The 27,518-nt window shown below is 38.6% G+C and overlaps 1 protein-coding gene across 3 annotated transcripts in view; it reads right to left on the bottom strand.

Moving 5' to 3' along the window:
• HMG20A (high mobility group 20A) overlaps nt 1-27,518 on the bottom strand; it is a 47,828-nt gene that overhangs the window by 9,164 nt on the left and 11,146 nt on the right. Inside the window, exons 2-7 of one of the 3 annotated variants that reach the window (XM_010977849.3) lie at nt 23,065-23,176; nt 13,978-14,070; nt 8,235-8,382; nt 6,300-6,512; nt 3,854-3,986; nt 2,859-2,890 (exon numbers count right to left, since the gene is read on the bottom strand). In XM_010977849.3, the coding sequence (XP_010976151.1) occupies nt 2,859-2,890; nt 3,854-3,986; nt 6,300-6,512; nt 8,235-8,382; nt 13,978-14,066 (615 nt within the window). In that variant the 5' untranslated portion in view covers nt 14,067-14,070; nt 23,065-23,176. The remainder of the gene's footprint in view (nt 1-2,858; nt 2,891-3,853; nt 3,987-6,299; nt 6,513-8,234; nt 8,383-13,977; nt 14,071-23,064; nt 23,177-27,518) is intronic. The other 2 variants (XM_064480685.1, XM_010977850.3) reach the window with 2 other exon arrangements.

The raw sequence follows: 27,518 nt of genomic DNA, 5'->3' as shown, positions 1-27,518 counted from the left end.
CCCCTATTTAACTGCATAGGCTTTTATGAGATCAGCTAACCTGGCCATAGGCCTAAATATCTCCCAGTCAGAGGGGTGGGGATGCTTGGCTCCCATTTCCATGGTACCAAGAGCCCTCCCCAAGGCCTCGATTCTCCTCAGACAGGTAATTCTGCTCTCTTCCTTGCCAGAGCAGTTCAAACCAAGCCCACTGCGTACGGGCAGAGGACAGCAGCATGCAGGTGCATTAACACACTGCCCCTTGGTACACTTTCTTAGAAACACCAAAGCAATTAAATGAAACTGTTCAGTCTCTGAAAGGCAACAGGGAAATTCTACTTAACGGAAGAGTCGTAATAAAACCCATCAGCACTCGTCCATTACTGACTACTTTACTCGGCATGGGGAGGATCCTCTTGGGGGCTCAGATATACTTAAGCTGCTCCAAGGATTTCTCAAGGGATTAAAATCATAAGGATTTCATTACTTCTTCATTGAAAGGGTCTAATTTGTTCAGGCTGAGTGTTATTTTGTCATTTCTCATAAATTAAAGGAGAAACAAAATTATTGTTTCTATCTCAGTCCTCACAGGAGATGTAGACACTTTCTTGAGAGTAACACTAGCTGACTCCTGAGTCTTTGCGGGCTGGCGTTTGATTTGAGAGGAGCAGGAATACTCCTCGCTTTGGTTTTTCATTCTATATATTGAGTGGAGGGTAAGAGAACAGAGGTCTTTTGAACTGAAACTATTTTGCTGTGATCTAGGCTCAGGGCCAGAATTTCACAGAGTGATCTCCTTCTCTCAAGTGCCCTTTGCTTTAGGGAATGCTCTTCATATTGTGCACCGGGCTGAAGTGCCCCGCTGCTATGCAGAATGGCTTGAATGGCTTTCAGGTCGGCATTTCTTTAGCTCTAATATGCTCTCCAGTATCTGCGTTGGTAACAATGTTTTAGGAATCTACGTTCCATTTAGGAATACAATAGATTTCTTTACTGTATACACGTAAATCAGATCGTTTCTGTCTTAAGTGGCAACAAATTTTGCTGACATCACAGGCAACCATTTTAACTTTCAACACTGTCAAGTTAATTCCATACAGGGTGGCACATGCTGCCAAGAATGCTAAGGCTGGGCTACAGAGGCCTGCGTTTCAGTCACGATTTGGCCTCTAATTCAGTATGTGATTCTGGGAGGTTCTTTCCTGTCTTAGGCAAGTCATTTCCCTCATTGGCAAAATGAGGGGGTCAGTTGAGAGGTCTGAGGTCTTGCTATTTTTGCAGTGAGCTCGGAGACAGGCTACTCTACTGGATGTGTCACTTCCCTCCTGATAGGATAAGCAGAGGGAGATAAGCATGTATTTGGAAACTGTGATGTTTTAGGCATTCTGCAAGATCCTTGCTCTTTTATTAACTTCCTCATAACTCTGCTCAAGCCATTTTACCCATCCTGAAGTGCCCCCATGAAACCTGGGGTATCTCTAAGGTCTGATTCAGTTCCTCCCTTCTATGGGGGCTTCTGTGCTTCCCCTCTCTCCCCAACTCAAAGCACTTGCTTACTTTTCTGAACTCTTATTATACCAGGTCATGTGTAACTATGTTTAAAAATTGTCAATCCAGTTTTTTACTAAAATTGTCTTGAAATTATCTAGTTTAGTAAAGATATTCAATGAAAAATAAGAACTGATAACGTGAAGGACATTAATTGGGCCAAAAGCCTTACTAAGAGAGCTTTATCCTGATGTGGGCATACGATAGACAGACTTATAGAGCCCACTCTACATTCATTTGAGAAGCTACTGCTGGCTCTTCACCTACTCCCTCCTTTTCTTTGTTTGGTTTAATGTATCTAATCCCGAAATAGGGAAATCACATAGAGACTTATTCCTTTTCATAATCATAGAAACTCATATCATACTAATTAATATATTTTAATAAAAAGCTTCATTTCTCAAATCATTAGTTTCTATGACTGACTAAGTCTACTAAATCTTTTTTAGTTGACTGCAAGTATCAACCCTATTAAAGACAAAAATGCCACATGTGGTTTGGCCAGCAAAATCCATAGATAAAAGGAGCCAGTCACTGACTAGAAAATGTGAGATCTAATATTTTAGATTAATGTTCAAATTCTTTTTTGTAACCATTAAGGATAGAGAAGCAATAAAGGATATTTAATAGAGAAAAAAAGAAGCATGGAAATTTCTTGGTATTGGGTGGGCACACGAAGGAAAGAAGAAATAAGTAATTATACAAGTATCTGGCAATATGGAAATCTTCCAACACTACTGAAGCAAAAAAATTTTAATATTTCACCCTAATTGGAGTGCAGAAATGTCACATATATATATATATATACACATTTACATAGGATTTATATGAAGAATAAAATGCTAATATTTACTATACTTCTTATTTTATAATTCATGGCTAGTAATACATCTATTTTTTGACTTGTCAATCTAAAAGTTTTCTCTGTTTTGAAGGTCATTAATAACAAATTAGGTATGAGAATTACAACTCCAAGATAAATAATATTATCTTGAAGAAATAATTTCCTTGATTTAGTTAAAAAGCCAATACATGCAAAAGAGTGTATCATTTCTATACCTCACTCCAAATTCCAGCCATCTTCAGCATTTAAAGCCAATAAAATTCTTGGACCACAAGAAAGGACTGGAGTTAGGGGCTTTAGTTCAAGGACAGACTCAAGATGTAAGTGTCTACCATATGTTAAGAATCCTTGAACTAAAGGCAACTCACCCAGTCTGAATTATAGGATAGGAAACACTCTGCCATTCACTAAAAAAGAGGTCCAATAACATTTCAAACAACATCATTATTATAAATGTAAATATATGTATAGATAGAAAGCTAATTACCTCATGATCATGAGTAGCCTGTCGAGCTGCATCTAAAAATATGAAAGAATAAGAACATTAAGTTGAAAAACAAAACAATAACAAAACCCAAACAAATAACTGTACCAAACTACAGAAACTGTGGGTATATGTGGGTTCTCAAAACATATCATATTTTCTCTAATGGCTTTATCAATCAGTCAGTCAACAAAAGTTAAAGGGAACCCCATCTTACAGGTTACACAATTAGACACAGAGAAACAGCAGACGCATTCTTACCTTTGAGGAGAATAGGGTGGGAGAGTGGACAGGAAACACATGACAGGGGCTGATTGTACAATGTTACAGTTTAGCAGGCAAGATGCCCAAATGCGGAGAAGACGCAATAGCTAAGGAATGACAGGCCATTACGAGTGGGGCTTCTTTGGCAGTGTTTCCTGAAGAAGGAACTTTCAGCAACGCTTGTAAGAGTGTGACGAACAATTTTAACAGAAAACAAAAGATCCATGAAGATGGGGATCTTGTTTATCGTGTTCACCTTTGCATTCTTAATGTCAAGGTGAGATCCTGACATGTAATAGGAGGTGTTCAGTACGTACTTTTTATATACATGCATTCATGAGTGAATGAAAAGGATGCTCACTGAAGGCCAGGAGAGATGATCACATGAAGGCTTAGAGGTGTGAAAGCAAGGCAGTTATGTAGCAGACAGATTTGTTTAAAGGAAGAGAAATGCTTAAACTAGAAATTTTTAATTTTTAAAAAGGCACAGGCAACTAAAAGGGGTCTTGGAGCACAAGCCAAATTGTTGATATTAGATATGGAAACCCAACTGAAATGTCTAAAGGAGAGCAACATGATTTTAATAAAATTCCAAGACGATGCTTTTAAGGGAATGTTGCATAATGGAGAAATGATATAAACATATCTTTTATATTTATTACTCTAATAGGAGGCTTTGGGACACTCTGTCAGGCAAAACAAACTACAAATACATTTGGTTCTGGTTCTGATACCTTGCCTGTGAGATTTGCCTTTCTGGCGGTCCTGGGTTTTCCTACTGAAGACCTTGTAGGCCTCAGTCTTCTGATACTGCTCCAGTTCCTTCATGTAACGCTCCTTATCTCTGTCTGCTTCATCAAGGTAGCGCTAGGAAACAAATGTGGAATTATTTCCAAGAAATAGGTGTTATTTAGGTAAAATACCAATAAACTCTTTGAAGAAAACAGAAGATAATTAGAACATGGAAAGAAAAGTACATGTGGAATAAGCTTTAAGGGAGAATTAAAAAAAAAAGTCATGTGAATAGAATGAAATATAATCTCTCAATGATAAAAGAAATAGGTGACACTGACTGTTTAGGCTATTTCATGCCCTTCTAAGTTAATGAAGACAGGTTCTATTGAGATCATTCTCATAAAAAATTCACAAGGAGATGATTATAGTTATTCCCCTAATCCTACAGATAGAACTACACATGGCAACTAGAGTCTTCAAGAAGACTGCACACCACACAGGCACTTAATCTTCCCAGGGGAAGGGATGGAATATTACTTTGTTTCTTTATCCTCAAACCATTCTGGGGGGATGATCTCATACATCAATTGGCCTTTTAAGAGCCAGGAGAGTGGAGCACTAAAGCCGGGAGACACAAAGAACATAAAAGAATGACCTCATCCTATGGACCCAAAATGGACTGCTGTGAGAGAGCCTGTATCTACATGCTTTGTGCTATTAATTATTTAAACAAAGTTCATTGATCTACAAGGATAATTTTGTTTAATGCCTTGTACTTTTCATTCATCAATTAGGTTTAAGAAATAAAAATATAAAAATACTGCTTCTAAATGAACACAAATTGGAGTTAGGAATCATGTTAAAAGCCTTGTCCCAGATGTCGGGAACACCCAACTGGCCAAATCTGGGACAACTGAAGTATCAAAATACTTAAGTGCAGTAATAAATTATAAGCCATTGGGAAAAAAAAATTCTTAGAAATGCCAAGGGCCAACTGGTATATGTGGAGGGAGAGCTAGAGTTGGAAAATCATCATTTGCAACCATCGTGGTAAAGATCAGATCGAGCAAAAGTCATCAATAAATGCTAAATCTAGGGGGAAATTTTGACATGGAACAGATTATTTGCATGTTCTTGAAATGTCTCTCCAGAGATTTCTTATTAATTATAAGGGATAATAAAAAACTTTATTGAGTGAGCAAAATTAACATTACCAATGAGGAATAAAAGGACATTGTGTGCCTGCATATGTGATACCTGAGAAGGACCAACACCACCTGTGCAGTGTTCCGTGTAACCTCAGTCTAATCACGAGGAGACATCAGACAACTACAGAATGAGGAATGTTCTGTTAAAAGTAAACATGAAGGAGGGCGAGAAAAAGGAAGAGATTGTATTCTTAAAAAATATCAGTGTCATAAAAGACAAAGGCTGTGGAAATATCCCAGATTAAAGGAATCTAGAAATTTTGACTACTAAACAAAGAACTTGACCCCTGGAGTAGAATCTGAACTAGAGACGGAAAACGCTATAGAGGAATGCCTCTGAAAAATGAAAAAAAAAAGGTTTTTTTTAAACATTTTTTAATTGAGTTATAGTCATTTTACAATGTTGTGTCAAATTCCAGTGCAGAACTGAAAAATGAAAATTTTTGAATTCAGTTAATTCCCAAGAGTAACTTTCAATTTGGTTTTATTCTGTTCGGAATCCTTTTTAAAGAGTGTAAGACATAAAAGAAATATAGATGTATTTCTGATGCTGAGAATGCTGGGGACTTTTAACCCCCACCACTCCCACAGTCATTACCATCACACCATGTCTGTGGCATTTCCACCAGTTCGTGGCTATCTTGTCCTGAATTCCTCTCAACTCTCTCTAACAAATGGATTTGTTTCAGTTTGGCAAAAGGGTTAGTTTCTGTCTTGGAGGAGAAGGAATTCAAATAGTTCTTGCTTTATTTTCCACAGCAGGTTAAATTTGCCAGAACTCCAGTTACAAAAATTTATTAAAGCAGTAAAATCTTTTTCTTAAACAAAAATCTTCTGTGAACGGAAGAATTTTATCAAATGATCTTTTCTCATATGACTCATGACATTTCATTTAACTCGGTAGAATAAATTATGTTGATAGATTTCTGAATATTGAACTACTTTTTACAAAAATCTTATATGAACTCTCAGCATATAAAGCAAATAAAAGTAGAGCTGCTTTGGTTGAGGGGGGATCCTAGAGTCCCTTCTGCTCATACTCCTGGCAGCAGACCCCAGAAGGGTGCAAGAAGCACTGTGCTAGAGAAAAGCGCTATGAAGGACGCTGCTAGTCTGGTCTCCTAGGCATCGCAACAAAATTCAAGAATCAAAAGTCCATTCTCTTTGCTTTTCTGACAAAAGTTATTTTTGAGATATAATCAAAACCGAGCAAAGGGTCAGGAATAGGAACAATTACCTGTTTTTCCTCAGGAGGAAGTTTACTCCATTCATTGCCTAACATCCTTGTAATTTCTGGAAACGGGACTTCTGGTCTTTTTGCTCGAAGCTGTTCTCGACGCTCGTTCATGAACCGAACATATCCTGTAAGGGGGGACTTGGGTGCATTGCTGTCTCGAAGAGGTTTCTTCCTCTTTCTTCCTTTGGACCAGCCTCCTCGTTTACTTCTTTGCTACAAAACAACACAAAATAAAAAACCAAAAACCAAGTTACAACAACAAAAATTTCCCCAAAAAACCCAAGAATAAACACAAACAAAACAGGATTAAAAATTGCATTTTCCTACCGTTAAGGCCTTGGATAGTCAAAGCTCTCCGAAACTGTTACAGGTATAAATGACTGCAATGAGACTTTCAAGAAGGGACTCCAGATGGTTCACCTGCAGACCTTTGTCTGTATCATGGTACAAACCGCTACACTGAGGGCTATTTCCGTGCTAATCCTAACAGATAAGAATAAGGGGTACCATGATCACATAAGCTCTGGCCTGTATATACACTTAACAAATGCTGACTCCTGATGGGGGTGTGTTCTAAACGAGAAATGCAGCACATAGCACTGTGCCCGAGAAGCAGACATTGCTGCAGGACGTCGGAACAAGATGTTTTCACATGCACTGGGCAAAAGAAGAGACCAACTGTAGCACAGGGATTAAAAATCATTTATGAAGGTGTTTCTCATTGATACCATTCAAAGACAGTTTATTTCCCACAGCAGATAGCATTATAGATTTTAAAATTAGTCCTTAGACTTAGAAAAATTTCAGCAACTCTAATATATCCAAAATGAAGATGAGTACTTTGGCTTGATGATTGATTTCTTAAGATGTTTATGTTATAAAGATCTTTATACATTACTAGTTAAATCTAAAGATGAAATCACCTCTTAAAAAGTTTAAAAAAGGGACTGAGGTACCACTGATGTTTTACCACAGCCTTTTTTCTTTGTCCTTTTAAACAAGACACAAGGTACTTTTGCTTCATAATTTCACAAATACACATAGCCTACCAGTTAAAGTTTTACGGATATAAGAATTCTTATTTCAGAGAAGAGAAAGGTAAGCAAAACGGGGACAAAAGTATCGAAATATTAATTATCATACTGTACTCATCCAAATATATAAAATGGTACAATAATTCAGTATTGGGCAAATGGTGTATTTGGTATCAGTTTTTTTTCTTTTCGGTTTTTGTTTTGTAAACCTAGTAACACTTAACATTAAAGCTACTAAGCTACTAACACTAAGCTACATTAAGATGTTTTAGAAGCTTTAGGCATTCATCATAACCTTTAAGGACACCAACATGAAAAGAATCAGCTCTCTCAAAAGAAGAATAAAGACAAAAATAAATGGTGGCACTCTTTTATGGTTAAAAAAAAAAAGAGTGCCTTAAAAGTAAACAATGTAATCAGTCACTTGTGAGGAATGCTGAAAGTCCAACAAGGGCATGATGGCCCAGACTCTTTTGGAAACTTTGGTGAATTAGAGAAAGATGCCCACTATTGGAGGGTAGGCTTGGTGAGTCATGCGAATCCTTTGGGCACATATGACTCCATGCTGCTGGGTTTGGTGAGCAGTAAGCAGTCTTGAATAAGGGCATATGGTCTCCTCATTAATTACTTATTTAATTACATCATTCAACTCATTCATAAGCATTTGTTGAGCATCTAATCTGATGCAGGTATAGATTTTTTTCAGCAGCGGAAAAAGAAGAGTCTACCTGTCTCTGTATCATTAAAACCATTAATATGGTTCTACATAAAACAAGAAATACAAAACAGAAAACTCTGCAGAATGTAAGACGGCCAGAGGACGAACACCTGAGTCAACTCCCTTGCTGACTGCTCCTTCAGAAGCCTAAGCCCAGTGACAGGAGGAGGCGCTGCAGCTTACCTCATCTTCGTGCCGCTGTTCACTGCCTTCCGCTGTACTTGAAGGCTCGTTGTGAAGCAGCTGACCGTGGGAGAGATCCTCCACAAATTCCGGGTTGTTGGTGGATGACGCGGCTCCACCACTGTACGGACCCTCTGGGTGGGTTAACCTGAAGAATGATGGGCAGAGGCGGCAAAGCTCAGTCCCACCAGCACCAAAAGCTCCCACTTACCAAGCATCCGGACAGATTTCACGGCCAGCAAAATCACGTGCCAGCCCTTGAATTAATTCCTCTACCTCATCTGTGTAGATGTAAACAATGTCTCCATAGCAGTTACAGAGAATTTGAAAAAGGTTTCAGTGCTTGCTTGAACCAGGTCAGTTCCATGAAGAAGTGTCCCCCACCCCTCAAAGTACCTCTCCCTCAACACAGCCTTCACGTTTCAGTTTTGAGCATGTCATTGACTTTTACATGCCACTTTTCCTATATCTACAAGGTAATAAAAGGAAAATACGATTAATGGAAAAGAACAGGAATGGGAGTTGCAGAGGCAGTTTGCCCTCATCACAAAAGAGAGAACATTCCATAGGCTACTCCTTCTTGGATTACACTGTTTATTGACAACCAGATCATCTAAGAACAGTATTATCAAGTCCTATTATAATTGTTAATAAATCAGAGACATATATTTTCTGTTTGCACCATTCTGTTCCAGGTGAGTCAGCAAACGAGATCTCATCCTTCTGAAAAGTGGACATGAGAAGGAATAGATGATGGTTGGACCTGAGCCTGATTTACCCACCCCAGCTGGATAAAGGCATGGAAACAAAGGTAACACCATGTGCTAGGGAGTTTGGGGTTTTGGGCGGGTAGTAGGGAAGGTGGAGGAAGATGTATGAGAGTAATATTCAGTCATTATTTTGGAAGAATGTATACTCCATAGGGTTATAGAAAATAATTACAGTGCAACGTTAAGTACTGGAACAGAGGTTTGTAAAATGTGCCATAAAGGTACAGTAGAGGGGATGATTAATTTTATACGTATGGAGAGAATGTTAAGAAAGGTTTTACAGAGGAGGTCTTAAAAGATGAACAGGCATTCATTAGGTACACAACATTATCACAGGTAAAAAGAACAGAGTATAAGAGAAGAAAGGGAAGCCGTTCAGGAGGCTACTGCAGCAGACTCAGTGAGAGGCAAGGGCGGGCAGGCAGGAGAATGGGAGATAGAAAGCTAAGAGAGAATTGGCTGACTGAATATAAATAGTGAGGGAAAAAGAAGAGTGAAAGTTATTTCTGAGGTTTCTAGATTGAGTAATAATGTACTATTAGCCAAGGTAACAACTGGGGTATATGTGTGTGTGTGTGTGTGTGTGTATGTGTTTGTGTGTAAGAAAGACAGAAGAGAAAATGCTAACTTTGAAACTCTCATGGCATAATTAAGTGGAGCTGTCCCACAGACAACTGGAAGCACGCCCTGAGAGAACAGAAGTGAAGAAAAGGCAGGAGACAGCTGGGGAGGCATCAGCTCACGGCAACAGAGGGAAGCACCAGCATTGTCCAGAAAGACAGTAAGAAGAACAGTCAGAACACAAGTCTGATGGAACAATCTATTTTAGCAGCAAGTGTTAGAAGGAGCTGGGAAAGGCCAAGGAGGGCATTAAGAAGCCCAGGGGAGAACACTGTCATCGAGGCCAAGACAGCAAGACTTTAGAGAAGGGGGTGTTAGACAAGCAAAAAGTTGCAGATGTCACACAGACAGGCTAAAAAGTATCTGCTAAATTTGAAGACCTGAGGGTCTTCAATCTTAGGCAGTACAGTTTTAGCGGAGTTATGGGAATAAAAACCAGATTACAGTGGACTGAGATGAAAGCAGATGCAGACTGTCCTGGAAAGGAAAGAAATTCTGTTTTTCTGTCCCTTTCTAGAAAAAATAGATGATTTAAACTAGGAGGTTCCTACATTTTTGAGGTCCTTTGAAAAAGAGTAGGTAAGAGAAGTTATGAACTCAATGCTAATCATGTTCTCTGAAAAGAGGTGCCATCAGAGATCCAGTCTGATCTTGGCAGCTTTGTTTTCTAAATATTTCAATCATTCTGGATGTCTTAGGATGTCTTGTTCTTTCACTGTTATCCTTCATTTCAACTGTGCCATTAATTTTTAAGTTACTAACTCTTGCACATTCTTATTTCAGTAAAACACGAAAACTAGGTACGGGAAAGAGTACCAATCCCGTGAGTCCCTTGACTGAAATGTATAGGGATCAGAGGGAGTAATTAAAAGTGTCAAATGCCTTAGAGATGACAAGCTGAATGAAGACTGGGGGAAAAACAGGCTCTTTTGTTCCTGTGAATGAATTGTCCATGCTCTTAGCTAGTCAACAACCCTTCCTCTTGTGCGCTGGATCCCACACCCTCTAGCCCACTCAAAAATAGGTTTTCAGCAATTCTGCCCTCTTTTGGCATCACCAATTCTTTCCTCTCTACTAGATCAGCCTAATCAACATATTAAATGTGAAGTTACTACTCTTATCTACAAAACAAAACACACTTTGACTCCACTTCATTTTCCTCCTTCCCTTTACAGAATTGTTTACAGAGCAGCCCCCAACCCCCATCCAAGGGTGATACATTCCAAGATCCCTAATGGAAGCCTGAGACCGCAGATAGCACTGAACCCTGATTTCTGCTCATGTCTTCCACCACAAATTTAATGCCTTTTCTATCTTAAGTAAGCACTTATCAGGTACTGGGGTTGCAACTCTTGCCGTTTGAGATGAGACAGCAAAACTAGCACGAATTTCCTTCTCCTTCTTCACAATTCCACAGATAGAAGATTCATTCTTACCCTAGATCTTAGCAACCTCAGCATACTTTTTCTTTCCTTACTAAGTCAAGAATTTTCACTTTTTCACTTAAAGGAAGCATATTAGAGCTTCTCTTTGGCATATCTGAAATGCTAGCATTAACACTCTTGTGCTTTGGGGCCATCATTAAGTAAAATAAGTTACCTGAACACAAGCACTGAGATACTGTGACAGTGCGTCTGACAACAGAGGCAGCTACTCAGTGACTAACAGGTGGGATACTCTGGACAGAGCGATGATTCACATCCCAGGCAGGACGCAGTGGGGTGGGACACTGTGAGATTTTATCACACTACTCACAATGGTGGACATTTTAAAACTTATGAATTGTTTATTTGTGAAATTTTCCATTTAATATTTTCTCACCGGGGCTAACCATGGTGGGTAACTGAAACTGGAAAGTGAAGCCACGGATAAGGGGGTACTCACTGACTTCAATTGTTTTACTGGAAAGAACTGTTTATACTTATTGACTTCAATTTCTCTTCTTTCATTCTGTCTTAAATCCAACCCAAAGGAGGTAAGTGTCTACAGCTCTTGACAAGGTCACCGATGCCTCCATGCTAAATCCAGTGTCATTTCTCAGCCCTTATCTTACCTGATCTTCCAGAAATCTTTGACACAGTTGATCTCTTCCCCTTCCTTGAAGTACTTTCATTACCTGGTTTCCAGGACCCTGTACTCCTCCGGTTTTTCTGTTACCTTTTTAGGTGCCCCTTTGAGTCTTGTTTGCTGACTCTTTCTCCTCTCCCTGACTTCTAAACGCTGGAGTATCCCTGAGTTCAAGTGTCAGTCTCTTCTCTTTTCTATCCACACATTGCCCCTTCCTGTGGGGATCTCAATCAGTCTCATGGCTTTAAGTATCAGCTGTATGTTGATTAGCTTCCAAGTTCCCCTTTCTAGTCTAGACAGCTCCTAACTTTCGAGATGTCAAGTTGCCTATAAACATCTCTGCTTGGATATCTAATAAGCATCTCAATTTTAAAATCTCCAAAACCAAGTTCCTAAAATTCCCTCCCCTACTCGCTCAGTCTTCCCTGTCTAATTTCAAGGAGATCCCAACCCCTCAGTTGTTTAAGCCAAAATTCTGGAGATGTCTTTTGGACTGCTTTTTCTCCCTTCTCACATCTCATCTGGTCTTTCAGACAAATCTTGTTTGGCTTACCTTCAAAATATATCCAGAGTTCTATACTTCTCACCTCTCCTAGTCCTAGTATTTTGAAACCCCCTCCAGGTTTCTGTCCCTACTACTCCACCAAAATTTCTCTTGTCAAAGTCACTAGTGAAGTTCTTCGAGTCATCATCCCTCACCTGGATCATTTTAGAGCCCTAACGGGCCTCCTTGCTTCCAGCCCTGCTCCCTTCTCTCTATTCTCAATATAGCAGTCACAGGGACACTGTTAGAAAGTGTCAGATCATATCATTCTGCTCAAAATCCACCCATGCCTTCCCACCTCACTCAGAGTAACAGCTGAAGTACTTACTCTGACCTGTAAGACCCTACAAGATCTAGTCCCTTGCTACCCAAAGTACAGGCCTCCCACCAGCAGCACTGGCATCACCTCAGACTGTCTGACTCAGCATTTGCATTTTAGTAAGATTTCTAGGCAGTTCTTAAGTTTTAAAGTTTGAGAAACACTGATGTAGCCTGTTACTCCTCCCCCTGGTATACTCTGCTCCAGCCACACTGGGCTCCTGGTTATTTCTAAAAGGAAGAAACACTCCTACCTCAAAGCTTTCGCACTCACCGCTCCCTCTGCCTAGAATAATCTGCCCCCATAACTGCAGGCTAGCTACCTTCCTTCCTTCAGGTCTTTATTCCAGTCATTTGTAAAGCTTTTCTGGGCCACCTGATCTAAAATGGCACCCCAAGCCCTTCCTATCCCTCTTCCCTACTTTATTTTTTAATCCAGTTTTCTTGTCAATGTAGTATGCACTCTACTTATTTATCCTGTTTATTGTCTGACTTCCCTAGTAGAATTTAAGCTCTGTAGGGGTTGAGATTTTTGTCTGTTTTGGCTATTGCTAATATCTAGTGCCTGGAACAGTGTCTGGCACACACAGACACTCAGAACATTTTTATTGTATGCCTTGGATTCAGCAACTAGGTAGCTTTTAAAAAAGTCTTAGAGAACAGTTTCATCTGAATACAATCAGAAGGCAGGTATTAATGAGTTAAGAAATGAATGTCAGGAAAGGAAACAGAATTACAAAGTATAATTTTTTTTTAAAGAGCCCTAAGGAATATTAAAATAATTCATCTTAGGGATTAGCTAGTACTTCAATCTATTAGTGAATACATTTCTTCTTTAGCAAATAACTTCTAAATAGAGAAGATAAAAATTCAAGTGGAACAGAGATTTTCAATGGAAGAGGGACTACTGCTATTAGCCCTTTTCTATATTCCTTTATATATCATCCAAAAATACCAAAGACAAGAGATGGGGGTGGGGAGGGACAGAAGTCAGCTAGAGCTCCTAGGCATCTTGAATAAAGAACCATAACTAAAAATCTGATCTTAAAAAAAAAATCTGATGCTTGGGAGAAAATTATTTTAATATCTGTTGCAATTCAGACAGAAAATGGATTTGGCATTCTGAGAGCTAGCTCTGTGGCAGGTATTTCCTTAATGGTGACTATGTAGTTCTCTTAACCGGGAGCCACCGATGTCTCCTAGATCCCACGTTGCTGTTCCAGTTCACAGGAACCAGAGCACTGCAAATGACAGCTGAATGCAGATTACAAAGCAGCTCACAATGGCTTTCATTCCCTTTACAAAGCATAACAAACGTACCTTCTATTTTTATGATCTAAAACTGCCTCTTTAGCACCTCATACGTTGTCAGAGCTGTTTTGAAGCCTAGGAAGAGGCCCAGTGTCCCAAAGCAGCTGCTTACCCAGTTGTAGCCAGATCATTACTCTCCTTGGAGCCATCTTCATCTGCAAAAAGGGGAGGCAGGGTGGAACTAGTCATCAAGGTTTCCATCTCTCTGAAAGGAAAGAGAATAAAAAAATAATTAATGGCTTAATTACTTCCAGCTCAAGTTCCACTAATTTAAGAGCTAGCCTTCCTTAATCACATCAGCAACAGAATAGAAACTGACCTAAATATTTTCTTGACTTGGACACATCAATTTTAGCTTTATGGTTAATGGACTTTTAACCCTGGCCTTATCAACTGACCAGGCTAAAAACAGATTTTCACTATCAGGACACAGGTTGGAAAATTCCTTTTTGTTCATTCAGAATATCTTCAAAAGTATTCTTCATTTCCTGTAAAAACTGTTAAGCAGAGTAACTCAGAAGCAATGCAACCCTCAGCAAGTTATTCAACTTCTTTGAGATATAATTTCACCACCTTAGACACAGACGAAATTGCTGACTTAACCTACAGGGTTACTGTGAAGGATTAAACTGTAAGTGCTTCATAAACAGAGAAAGGTTAAGATGGTAAGTGCTTGAGTATTATTATATAAAGAAACGTATTGTTATTACAGCATTACAGTTTTTGGTCCCGGATGAATCATCTTTAGATTAAATGGTGACAAACTGAGCCCTCCAAAAGGAAATAATGCAAAGGAAGTGCAGGATGGAAGGCATACTGATGTGGTTCAAAATTAAAGTAACCACACTTCCAGGCCAGAAACCTGCTCCACATCACCATGATGACCAGTAGTCGAAAGAGCATGCACCTGGGTACAGGAAACAACTAAGCTTAATTGAAGAAAACAAATAAATCACAAGGACTTGAGGTTACAGAATGAAAGGATAAAAGGACAAAGTGACAAAGAGAGTAATTTCATTTAGCATATCACTACAAAGAAAGACTTTTCCCTTCCAAGGCTTACCACCAAGGGCTTCACCCCGTAGAGCTAAAAGCAGAAGCCTTCCATTCATCATGAAAGTGATATTCAAACAGAGCATTCAATAGTGACCCCACACATCAGCCACTTAAGTGAAACTGAAAACCACTCCAGGAAAAGAAGTGCCTCAATCAACTGGGAGAACTGAGAAGCAAATTACAAGCATTCACTCAGGAGCTCCCCTGCACTTAGCTCGGGTGCTGCTGCTAGGGAGACCGGTGAAGCAGCAACTGGAAGGGAAGCCCAGCAGCCCCGAGCAGAGCTAGAATCCGCCCCGCTGCGGTGGGGACACAGAGACAGTGCACGTGACACCGATGCCACATTCCACATGCTCAGTATAGTCATTCACTTCCAAAATGGTAACACGGATGATTTGCTTCTTATTCTTACTTTCTTGTTTTCACTTCTAAATTTGTTACTTAGCAGGCCAAAGTCCATAAACAGCTTAATGTGAAAAGATGAATCTCTGTATATCCATTACCCATTACAGTGCGCAGAGCGTGGAAGGCAGAGAAGAACTTCCTACCCATCCAGAGTCAGGAGCTCCTGCACGTGCAGGGATGCTTGCTAAACCCTGTTCATTTCCTTCGAGAGAAGGGAGTTTACAAGTGGCTCTAAGAAATATTGCGAAGTTGCATTCTGGATGTTTTCTAGGATAATCTTGACCCAAGTGTACTTGCGTTTTAATTCATATTATGCACAGGCTGTAACATCACCTCACATCAATATTCGTTTTGCCAAAAGCAAACTAATCAAAACTAATCAATTAGATGCCATTTAGCCTAATTACAAACCACAAGCAAACATTCAACTATCCAGGTACATATCCACAAACATTAAAGGGACTCATTTAACTGGCTCCTTTTTAAAAGTCTCCTTAGAAGTAAATGACTTTACAAGAACCTTAAGATTCAGCATTTGAAGCTCTTAGCATCCCTCCTACACCTCAAAAGAAGATATATTATCTGGTGGGGGACAGATGAAGTGTCTTTTCATTCACTATGCCATCACGACCCTCTTCGAGTATTTCCCAGATATCTGTTGTTATTTTTTGAAATACGGGGAGGCAGCTGGACAACACAACCTTAACAACATATAAACAGATCATATAAACAAAGGAAGTTCAGAGAACACACATTTTTTTGCCTTTTTTTCCCCCTCTTTTGTTTGTTTTACTCAACCCATATGGCTTCAGATATATTTTCTCTAGTGTTACTGAGTAGTTAGGTCCCTAAGAAATGAGTAATAAAGTGGGTGGAAGGTTAAGGGGCCAAGATCAACAAAAGAAGGAAATGAGGAAAAAGTCTAGTGAAACTCAAAGGCCTCTAAACTAGTCCAGTAAGTTGGAAAATAAAATGATTCCTAAGAATTGGCTGGGATCCTGCAAGAATCTGCTTTCATATGGTCCATGAGGGGGTGATTCAAATTGAATCACAGCTACCAAGCCACTGATTGCCAAAAGCCCTTCAGTGTAGCATCTGTGCCTGATAATGTCCCAGTACAGAGGTCACCCTGAACTTAGAAATTCTATGTAAGGCACTCAAGAAATGTAATGAATGCTGCTCTGGAAGGGGAAAGAAGGGAAATATATACAAAGGCAAAGCGATACACAAGTTTGGTTTTCCGCTGCAGTTTACAGAAGCAGGTTTATCACACAGATGTTTCCTTGCAGAAGAGATTCACCCAGTGAAGGCTTCTACCTCGAGGCCTCAAAAAATGGTATTACCTTGGGGTTTACACTTTGAACCAGGGTCCAGACTGTAGCTTGGAAACTCAAAAACTCCCTCTAACACTAACCGCTCACTGAACAAACTGATGTGTAAAACAGTGCCAAGTTAAGTATTTTAATGACAATTATACAAATTGTAATGAGAATTGTATTAAGCCACTAATCATAATCAGAACACTGCTTTGCTCAATATAGGGCCAGAATAAAGGAACTTAGGTGGAGCCTAAGAATTGTTCCTCAAGTAAGATCGTTCTAGTAGCCTTTCCTGACAAAAGGTATGATCTCAACAATGAGACCATGTTATTCCAAGTGTGTGGGACAGTGCTGGAAGCATCATTTGTACTTCTGCTTTTTTGGGGTGGGCTCTTTTCAAGAGCCCTTTCCCTACTTTACATAAGTCCCCCTTCCTTCAGTCCTCTTGTGGAATCTATACCAATCTCTGATCATCATCTGCTGTCATTTCAGTCCCACAACTGACCGTTAACCACACAAACCTCTTTGCTGACCCCTGGCTTTCCCTTCTATGTCTGGCTTATATTCCATGGCTACACTTCAAATACTCTTTTGCCAACACTCTCAATTCCTTTGCCGTGTTATTCTATAACCTACATGTAGATCAACTCTGAGTTTTAGCTCAAGATAGTGTTTGAGAAAAATCACAAAATAAAGAGTGCTACTATAAATTTATGGTGTCCAACCACAAGTGGGCCCTTAATGCTCTCAGCAGTCATTCTGCATGTTCTTAGGGGATTTCCCAACTGCCACATCAGCTCCATCAAAATTTGCCAATCAATTTAAACCTAACTCACTCAAACCCTCCCACTTAGCCTCATCTCTTCAAACTTCCCATCCCTGACTCACACCAAAAACCATCCTAAATTGTTTTATTTTAGAAGCATGTAATTCACATACCATAAAAGTCACCCCTTTAAGTTGTGCAATTTGGTGGCTTTCAAATATTTACAAGGTGATTTTCATATACTATAACCAACACCACAATTAATTTTAGAACATTTTCATCATCCCTAAAAGAAACTCACTACCCATTAACAGTCACTCCCCATTCTCCCCTCCCCCTAGGACCAGATAACCACTAATCTGCTGTCTTTATGGATATACCTATTCTGGACATTTCACGTAAACGTAATCATACACTCTGTGACCTTTTGTGTCTGACTACATTCACTTAGTATAAAGTTTTCAAGGTTCATCACATTTTAGCATGTACCAGAGTTTCATTTCTTTTTAGGGGTGAATAATATTCCATTATATGGCTATACCACATTTTGTTTATCCATTCATCAGCTGATAGGCTTGGGTTGTTTGTACTTTTTGTTTATAGTGAATAATGCTGCTTATGAACATGTGTGTACAAGTTTTTATGTGGACATGTTTTCAGTTCTCTTGGGCATATACCTAGGAATGAAATTGCTGGGTCATATGGTAATTCCATGTTTAACATTTGAAGGAACTGCCAAACTGTTTTCCAAAGTACATGTACCATTTCACATTCCCACTAGCAATGTATGAGAGCTTCAAATTCTCTATATCCTTACCACACTCTTCTGGAGTGCTAAAGAAATATCAACTCCAGTCTCTTCTAGCTTTCCACATGGGCTAAGGGAAAGATACAATTCCAGTCCTGTTCATCCATTCTGTCCCACCTAAAGGGGGAACAAAACCTGAGAAGCATTGGTGAAGTTCACAGTCCAGGAGCATATGCTCACCAAAAGACTGAGACCTAATCATGGTATTACAGAATGCTTCTTTTGCCCCTGAACCTTACCACTATATCACTAAAGGCATGTATGCATGATGTATGGTATCCCATGCTCATGGATAGGAAGACTCAATATTGTCAAGATGTCAGTTCTTCCCAGCTTGAGCTATAGATTCAACTCAATCCCAGTAAGTTATTCCATGGATACCAATAAACTGATTCTAAAGTTATATGTAGAGGCAAAAGATTTAATAGCCAAATCAATATTGAAGGAGAAGAACAAAGTTGGAGGACTGATACTACCTCAACTTCAAGACCTCCTTTTAAGCTACGATAATCAAGATAGTGAGTTTTGGGGAAAGAAAAGACAAATAAATTATTGAAACAGAATAGAGAGCCTAGCTAGAAATAAACCCATATAAATATAGTCAATTGATCTTTGACAAAGGAGAAAAGGCAAAACGATGAAATAAAGATAGTTTTTCAACAAATGGTGCTGGAACAACTAAAAAGAAGTCTATCCAAAACATACAGAGAACTCTTAAAACTTAACAATAAGAAAATGAACACCTTGATTAAAAAATGCTCATAAGATCTGAACAGACTCCTCACCAATGCATATACACAGATGGCAAGTAAGCATATGAAAACATGTTTAATATGTCATTTGGGAACTGAAAATTAAAACAATGAGATACCATTAGACATCTATCAGAATAGTTAAAATCCAAAGCACTGTCAACACCAAATACTGGTGAGGATGTAAAGCAACAGGAACTCCCATTTATTGCTGGTAGAAATAAATGAAAATGGTACAGCCACTATGGAAGACTGTTTGGTAGTTTCTTATAAAACTATTCATACTCTTACCAATAATTGTGTTCCTTGGTATTTACTGTAAGGAGTTAAATACTTATGTCCATTGAAAAGCCTGCACATCGATGTTTATAGCAGCTTTATTCAAAATGTCAAAATTTGGACACAAACAAGATGAGTAGATGAGTGGATAATCAAACTGTGGTACATGCAGATAATGGAATGTTATTCAGAGCTAAAAAAGAAAAAGTAATAAGTTATCGAGCCAAGAAAAGACATGCAGGAAACTTAAATGCATGAGTTAAAGGACCCAGTCTGTAAAAGCTACATAGTATATGATACCAACCACATGGCGTTCTGGATAAGGTAAAACTATAGTAAAAAGATGAGTGGATGCCAGGGGTCGGGAAGAGGCACGAGTGAACATGCAGAACACAGAAGATTTTTAGGGCTGTGAAACTATTCTGCATGATACTGGAATGGTAGATATCTGTCATACATTTGTCAAATCCGATAGAAAGTACACCGCCAAGAGTGAACCCTAACGTAAGCTATGGATTTGGGTGATGATTACGTGTCAGTGTAGGCTCATTGACTGTTAACAAACGTACCACTCTGGTAGGGGAAGGTGACAGTGGGGCAGGTTGCACATATGGGGCATGGAGTATATGGGAACTCTTGTACTGTCTGCTTAATTTTGATGTGAATCTAAAACTGTTCTAAAACATGTTTATTAATTTAAAAATTAATGTAATTATACAATTTATTGTAAGATAGACCTGAGGTTTAGGAATAAATACAACTGATTTTGATATGCATACAATTTAACAGGAGCAGGTGAAAGTACAAAGGCTTACTAGGGAGCGGTCTACTGCTGTGAGCATTTAGCTAAGAGCATTCAGTAGGCTGTGGGCATTAATCAATATATTTTACAGAGGTAATAATAACACTGGCTAATCCTACCAGGCAGTTAACTGGGTTTCAGCTAAGTGAAATTCAGTTAAGAACTCTCTCACTGTAGGTTTTGATGTGGGAGATGAGGGGGCAAAAGATAAGGCTAGATAATTTGGGAGTAATTAAGTACTTACTTTTTGTGGGAGTGGGTGGGATGGGGGAGATAATGAGTTTAAGGCTTAGGGTTGTTTCAGTGCCTAAGAAGGACACGAGGAAGTGTGTGTTTGGCTGGGTGCTGGATGGAGTGGGCAGAAAATGTGGCTCTCTATTCCCAGAATCTAGAGCCCAGGCTCCTATGACTATTGTTGATTTTGAAAAAATGTAGTAGGCTAGTCTAGGAACTAAATAATAAGGAGACTCATTCATTCATTCAACAATTATCTATTGAGTATCTAACATTCTAGGCACTTTATATGTACTGGGGATACAGCAGTAATCAAAACAGGCAAAAATTCCCACCCTCATGCAGCTGAGTATAATGAGACACAGACAAAAAACAAGATAAAATAAGTAAAATGAATAATGTTACACAGTGACAAGTACAAAGGAAAAAAGAGAGCAAGGAAAGAGGCCGGGAAGAGTTCAAGGGAAGAGGGTGTCTGGAATTTCAAAGAGAAGCCAGGAAAGGCTTCACTGAGGTAACCCTTGGGGAAAGACCTAAGGAGGTGAAGGAGAGAGTTAAGCACGTGCAAGGACAGATTGGCCCAGGCGGGGGGACGACTCATGTGAAGGAGTACCCCTGTATGACCGAAGGAGGCAGCAAATGTGACTGGACTGAACCAGGGGCAAAAATAGTGGATGAACCTGACTGCTACAGGGAACCAGACAATATAAGGCTTTGTAAGTCATAGTAAAGAGTGGCTTTTACTCTTAGATGAGAAACCACTAGAAAGTTTTGAGTAGAAAAGGTAGGGATCAACCATTTTTTTAGGATCACTCTGATTGCAGTTTTGAGAACACAAGGAAGGGTGGAGAGGGTCAAGGGTGGAAGTAAGGAGATTATTAGGAGTCTAATAATCCAACTGAAAGATGATGGATTGGATCACAGTTGTAGTAGTGTGGGTGGTGAGCAGTGGTCAGATTTTTGGTATATTTTGAAGGTATAGCTAATTTCTAAGTTCAAAGTAACTGAAAAGAATTAAGAATAGACTGTATCGTGGTTTGCATATATTTTAACTGTAGTCTTATTACCTGTCTAGTGATAAAGGGTGGGCTATGCTGGCAATATATTACTTGCAATTTTTTTGAAGTTAAATATAGTGGGTTTTTTGGGTCATAAAGGAAATAATCCAGCTTCCATTTAAGGCAACACTTGTAGAGTTTATATTTCAACAGCAAACATTTGTTGAGCACCTTTAGTGTGTGACTGAGATTGTTCTTGGTGTCAATTGTAGCTGTGTTTTACGGAATTTTGTGGTCTGTTACTCTCCTTGGTCTAGAGACACTGTTCTCAGGCAACAATGAGAAGTGGGAAGAAGAGGCCATGGTTAGAAACAAACATAAACCTTCCACCATTGTTTATGAGTTTTTGAAGTAAGAGTTTTATAAACTTTTGAGTTAGATATTTTCTAAAGAATATGGAAGTACTAGATCATCAAAAGAAACTGGACACAGTTTAGATTTCTTTCTAGATAGTTTGATCACTGTTCGTGCATTTTTCCCCCCTCAGTGGAAGCTTGATGGAGAACTGTTACCATCAGGACACAAAATATGTCATGCTTAAAAAAAAAAACACACAAAAACCCCACTAAACATCTAGAAATAATGTTTTGTATTGTGTTGAAGCACAGTGATAACACAGAAAATAAAAAACATTTTCCTCTGCCAAAGCAAAATTTGTCATTTTACAAGCAGGGTGTTGCCTTTTGAGGTCATAGTCCTCATATTTGGCTTTTTCATGGTGCCTGTTGGTCCCAAGTTGCCCTTCCTACACAGCCTGTTCAAGCACTGCTTTTATTATTAGTAAACAAAGAGATAACTGCCCAAGTAAGAAATTTCTGGACCAGTGCCGGATCTAAGAGTTAAAGTAATCCAATAAAACTTAGCATTACTCCCTTTAGCGTAGAGAACTTTCCCAATTTCCTGGGACACTGGGTTACTATGAAACAGCAAAAAGGTAGGTGTGTAGGAGGCAGGGGTGGAGGAGTGCGAGAGGGGGTAGGCAGGAGTTGGGGGAGTGCCAGGACAGGTGTACTTCATTTTGGAAGCCATATGATATATAAAAAGGTATTTTCAATGATAGTCAATTTTATAATTTAATTTTATATCTGGAAAACAGAAGCAATTAATTATACAAGTACAGAAAGTCAATGTTCTCGTTTGGTGAAGATACATATGTGTATTTTTTCACTCACTTCTTGGTGATTCTCATGGAGGGCATATCAGAATAGAGGAATTTCATGTTTACCAAGAGGCAAAGGAGTTTTAAAATAGCTGAAAAAACAATGATTTTCACAGTTCATTATGTGTCACTGTGTTAGGCATCAGAGACAGAGTAAATAAGAGTGACAAGAATCTTGTCCTTTTGCAGTTTATAATCTATTGGGGGACAGATTGGCAAACAGCAAAAGAAAAATGGGAAGGTTGTAGCAGTTGATTCATGTAAAGTTTGTTTGTTTGTTTATTAAGATGAGCAAAACAGGGAAGAAATACAGATGAATTGAAAAGTTAGGGTGACCAGCTAAGATAATCACAACTTATTGTAATAAATTCACTGAGCAAAACCTGAGAGGGAACACTTAGCTCAGGGCACTTGCATGTTTGGAATCCAGACTCGAATCAAGGAGGTAGATAGGATTCTTTTTAAAATAAAATGATTCAAGCCTGGGGTCTGAGGAAAGCAATACATGAGGAAGCAGAAGCAACAAAGGTCCTTAGTATCTTGACCTAAACAAAAACTTACTAGTTAATAGCTCTAGGGCAAGGGTCCTTACTGGTTCAAGGAACACTGCTCCTCTGTTTTCTTACATTTTACTCTGCTTTCTTCAGTTCAAACTTGCAGCTGTGAAACGACACTGCAGAGAAGAGGTGAAAAGAATGTTCCTTTTTGTTACAGTCAATAACTCCCAAATTGTTTACTCTTTCAAAGCTGAGGAATACTAAAAGTAAGAGATGATATGTTGGGAAGAAAGTCAGAGATCACTTATAAAATCTAGTGTAATAAAAGGAAATAGAGCCCATCAAAGTGTTCTTCATTTTAATCAACTTAATTTAATACAAATTAAATTCTCTTCCTAGGAAGAATTCCTAAAAGAAGAAAACAGAGAACTTTGGGTAGTAGGGAAGTCTATCTCCAGACAAAAGGTGAAGACAAAAACAACAAAATTTTAGTTGCGGGAAGGCCAAGCAGTTACTAGTCTTCACTACTTTGAACAATAAAATGGAATTCTCAGTTTTCCTCACAAAACAAGTAGGCAAAATTTCAGTTTAACAGAACAATTTAAACAAAACAGAGAAAACTTAAAACTCACAATTAGTTTGCTATATTTTGCTTTTGAATCCCACAGCTGACAGTGCTCAGGACGTCAGAAAATAAATCAAATAGCCACGGAATTCAAACCTGACACATTTAAAGCTTTAGAAGACTAGTTTCCCAGGCAGTTTTCCTTTAACTCCCCATTACGATAAGGCTCCTACCCTCCCAAGGCAGTTCTGCTCAGGTGCCTAGATGTTATCTTCCTGGTTTACAAGCTACTGATTTTATTTCCTTTGTTTCCAGGCGAAACCAAAACAAGTTTAAAACCATGTTAGCAGTAAGCCTAACTGAGGGGTAACTAGACTAACTCATTTTAAGATTCTTGGTGTTTAGTGTATTTACTAAAATCTGACAAAACTTCTATTTCCAGAGTGGCTTAGTGCTGTTCAAAGGCTCACTTAGTCCAGTAAAGCAGGACTGTGTCCCAGGAAATAAGAACGTGCAGAACGATTTGTTTCGCTCTTCTCTCTGCATTAAATGCATTCACTTGCCTGCATGAGCCAGTATTTCTGCGAACAGAAATCTACTACAGTGCAAAGTAGAGGCATTGTGTGATTTCTGCTTTCAGTACCCTCATATGTCAAATGGTGCTAATAATACCTTCTCTGTTTAATGCAAAAAGATACTGTGAGGATCAAATTTTTCTTTATGCGCTCTGCAAACAATAAAAGAACGTGAAAGCTATTTTTACTTATTATGTTACAAAGTTTGCAATGAAATACTTATGAGAAAATATACAGATTATAGTTTTATCAAAAGAACAGATACATAAGAAAAAAGACTGGAAGGAAACACATCAAGATGCTCAAAGTAATGTTAGGATGGTGAAATTACAAGTAATTACTTTCCAGTATTTGTTTTCACTTCCCAACATTCAGTAATACGTTGTTACTTTAAGGAAAGAGTAAAGTACCATCGAAAATCACAGACTTTAAACTTAAAATTTAATTTCACACACAATACATGAATACGCCTTCTTTTTAAAATTTTTGACTACACATAGAGCTGAATTCCCTTTGACCAGACTCTCCCCTCTCCTCTCCAGAAAATATACTGTTAGAGGAACTTCTAGCTTATTGCTGAAATGAGCCTTAGAGATAATTTCTAGTACTATACTCATTCTCTTCCTCGCTCGCTTGCTCGCTAGCTCATTGTCTCTCTCTGTCAAATCAGAATCAGCCCTACAAGGCAGAGAAGAGTAAACATGTCTAACAGGAAGAGTATGAGAACACAGTTTATAAATTTTGCTTTTGAATTAAAAATGAATTAAGAAATTGATTTAAATTCTGCATTCAAGTTTATAAAAGAATTTTTAACACAAAAATAAGTGTTGGAAACTATTAAGAAACCAGAAGAAAGTATCATGTACTCCCAAGGCAATGATGTATTTCCCTGTGAGTGCATGATCACATAGCATAGGTTAGGTTCATCCTCCTGACAGATAACTGACACACTTCAATACTGAGAGAAAAAGAAGGGCTGTGACTTCCTCCTCCTCCTCTACAATACAGCACAGAATGAGTAATTCCTATTATTGGCTAGAAGTATATGGTTAACTCAATTTATGTCCTGTTAACCTTCTAGATAAAACTACATGACAATACATTGCAATTATCATACAAAAGTCCCATTTAATTATGAGAAAACAGACCACAATCTGAACTTAATAAGGCTAGGCATTTCCTTGAAAGGTTTAATTCTGAAAATTATCATACATCTGAGGTTTTGATAAATGTACATTCTTATGTCACTGGTAGGAAAAGTAACAAGCTGTTTATGAATAAACATAAACAATGTCATTTTACTTCTTGTTGATATTATCTTGAGATAGACCTCAAATATAATATATCGATCCATCTCTCATTCCACTGTCATCTCTTTCCCTTCAAGTATTTGACTCCAAATCTGGCTTACATGAAAAATTTAATCATTACAACATGTTTTTCATGGAAGCATTTTCTCTGGAGGTATTTATTATTATTACAAAGTCTCTTCAAATATCTAATCTGACTCTTGGTGTTTAGCAATATTAAAATATTTAAGAGACAAAACTGGTAACTTAAAATCAAGAGATGTCAATGAAAGCTATGAGGAAAGAAGTATAATTACAGTTTTCCACAACAAATTCACTCAAATTTTGGGAGAGGGAGAACCAAAGCATCTCAAATTTCTGATAAAGGATTATGCGCTATATAATCTGCAGGGAGGCAAACTGAGGCAGTAGGAAGAGCTCTGAACTGAAGTCAGGAAGTCTGATTCTGAGTTCAGGCTGTGCCACCAACCAGCTGTGTCTTCTGGGATCACTAAACCATTCTGGCCAAGTTTCTTCATCACTAACAGTTTGCCTGTACAATCCTTTCATAGCTCTGATTGCCCTTTTACTGCTACAAGGTCATCTTCTCACTGTTTTGTCCTTGATTGCACAGAACAGAATAATCAAGACAGACCCAAGATTATCTACAGATAGATTATTTGCAACATGAATATGCAAAATAAAATACTTTCATTTCATGACTCTGGGGAAGTTTTGAGGCAGAATATAAAGTAATAATGAGAAGGAAAACCTACTAATAATAATGCTTTATTGTAATCTGAGACAGAAATGCTTGCATGGCTATGCTCTTCAAGAGAAAAGGTGCCATGAAATTGATGGTTTTATGGAGCTGGTGTAGAAACACGGATGGATTAAACGCTTGAGGACAGTGAAGGTCATCTATCAGACTGAACCAGGGAAATCTTATAGACTAAAGATTCTCATCAGCAACAATGCACACTGCTGCACACTATGCTTTTCTCAACCCTTCTGGAGCTACTGGCTCTCTCTTTTTATTCGTCTAATTCTTGGCATTGGTGCTGTAATTTTTTAATGTTAAGTGTCTGTCTTCTCCATGGAAGACACCATGCTCTGGATATCTTTCTAGCTTCTTCAGGTGTTCTGGTTCTCTTGCCATCATTTTAACCTCTGTTGCAACAATGACTATTCTTTTTTCCTTCAGATATAAATATACTCTGTTCCTAAAAAAGAAAGAAAACAAACAAAACTCATAATAATACCTTCCATTAATTTCTATCTTTCCTTATAAGCAACTGCCCCTTCATTTACCTTTTCTTTATAACCAAACTACCTGAAAGATTATTCCAGTCACTGCTGCTACTCACTCAATCTGAAACACATGGTAATCTGGTTTCTACCCCTAACTCACTCTACTGACTATTCTCAGATACCAGTAATCTCTAAATCGCTAATTTCAATGAACACCTTTTAATCTTCAACCTATTTGGTTGTTAACTGGCATTGGATGTTGTAAATGAGTCTTCCTCTACAAATTCCACTTCTTCCTATATGCTACCCTCTTTTGTTTTTCTCTCTCATTTCCTTAGCCATTTCTTTACACTTTGGCCTTTTTCTCTCTCTCTACATGTTTTCCTAGTGATTTCAGTTTCAATGTTTCAACAACCACGTATGACATCTAAAACCAACTCTTTTAAATTCCTGGTCTGTATCTCATATGGCAAGGAAGATAGCTTCCTTTGGTGTGCCACAGGCTACTCTCACTTTACACATATAAAGCTGAATCTGTAATCTTTTCCTCAAAATCTGTTCCATCTCCCATGTTCTCTATGTCAGTTGAGGGTTCTCTACTCTGTCACTCAGGCTAAAGACCTGGGAGTCCTTTTCAGCATTTCCCCGGCCCTTCTCATCACATTCAGTCCCTCACCAAATCCTGTTGATTCTGTCTCCTCTTCTATGTTCCTGATGTTACTGTCTCAGTTAAAGCCTTTATTTTTCTTGGCCTGAGGATTCTAACAGCCTCCTGCCGGTCCTTCCTGCCTCCAATCTGTTTCCACACAGCTGCCAGTGATCATTCTAAAATACAAAT

Source organism: Camelus dromedarius, chromosome 29 (assembly GCF_036321535.1).
Source record: "Camelus dromedarius isolate mCamDro1 chromosome 29, mCamDro1.pat, whole genome shotgun sequence".
Taxonomy (NCBI): Eukaryota; Metazoa; Chordata; class Mammalia; order Artiodactyla; family Camelidae; genus Camelus; species Camelus dromedarius.
This window is presented reverse-complemented; position numbering and strand designations above follow the sequence as displayed.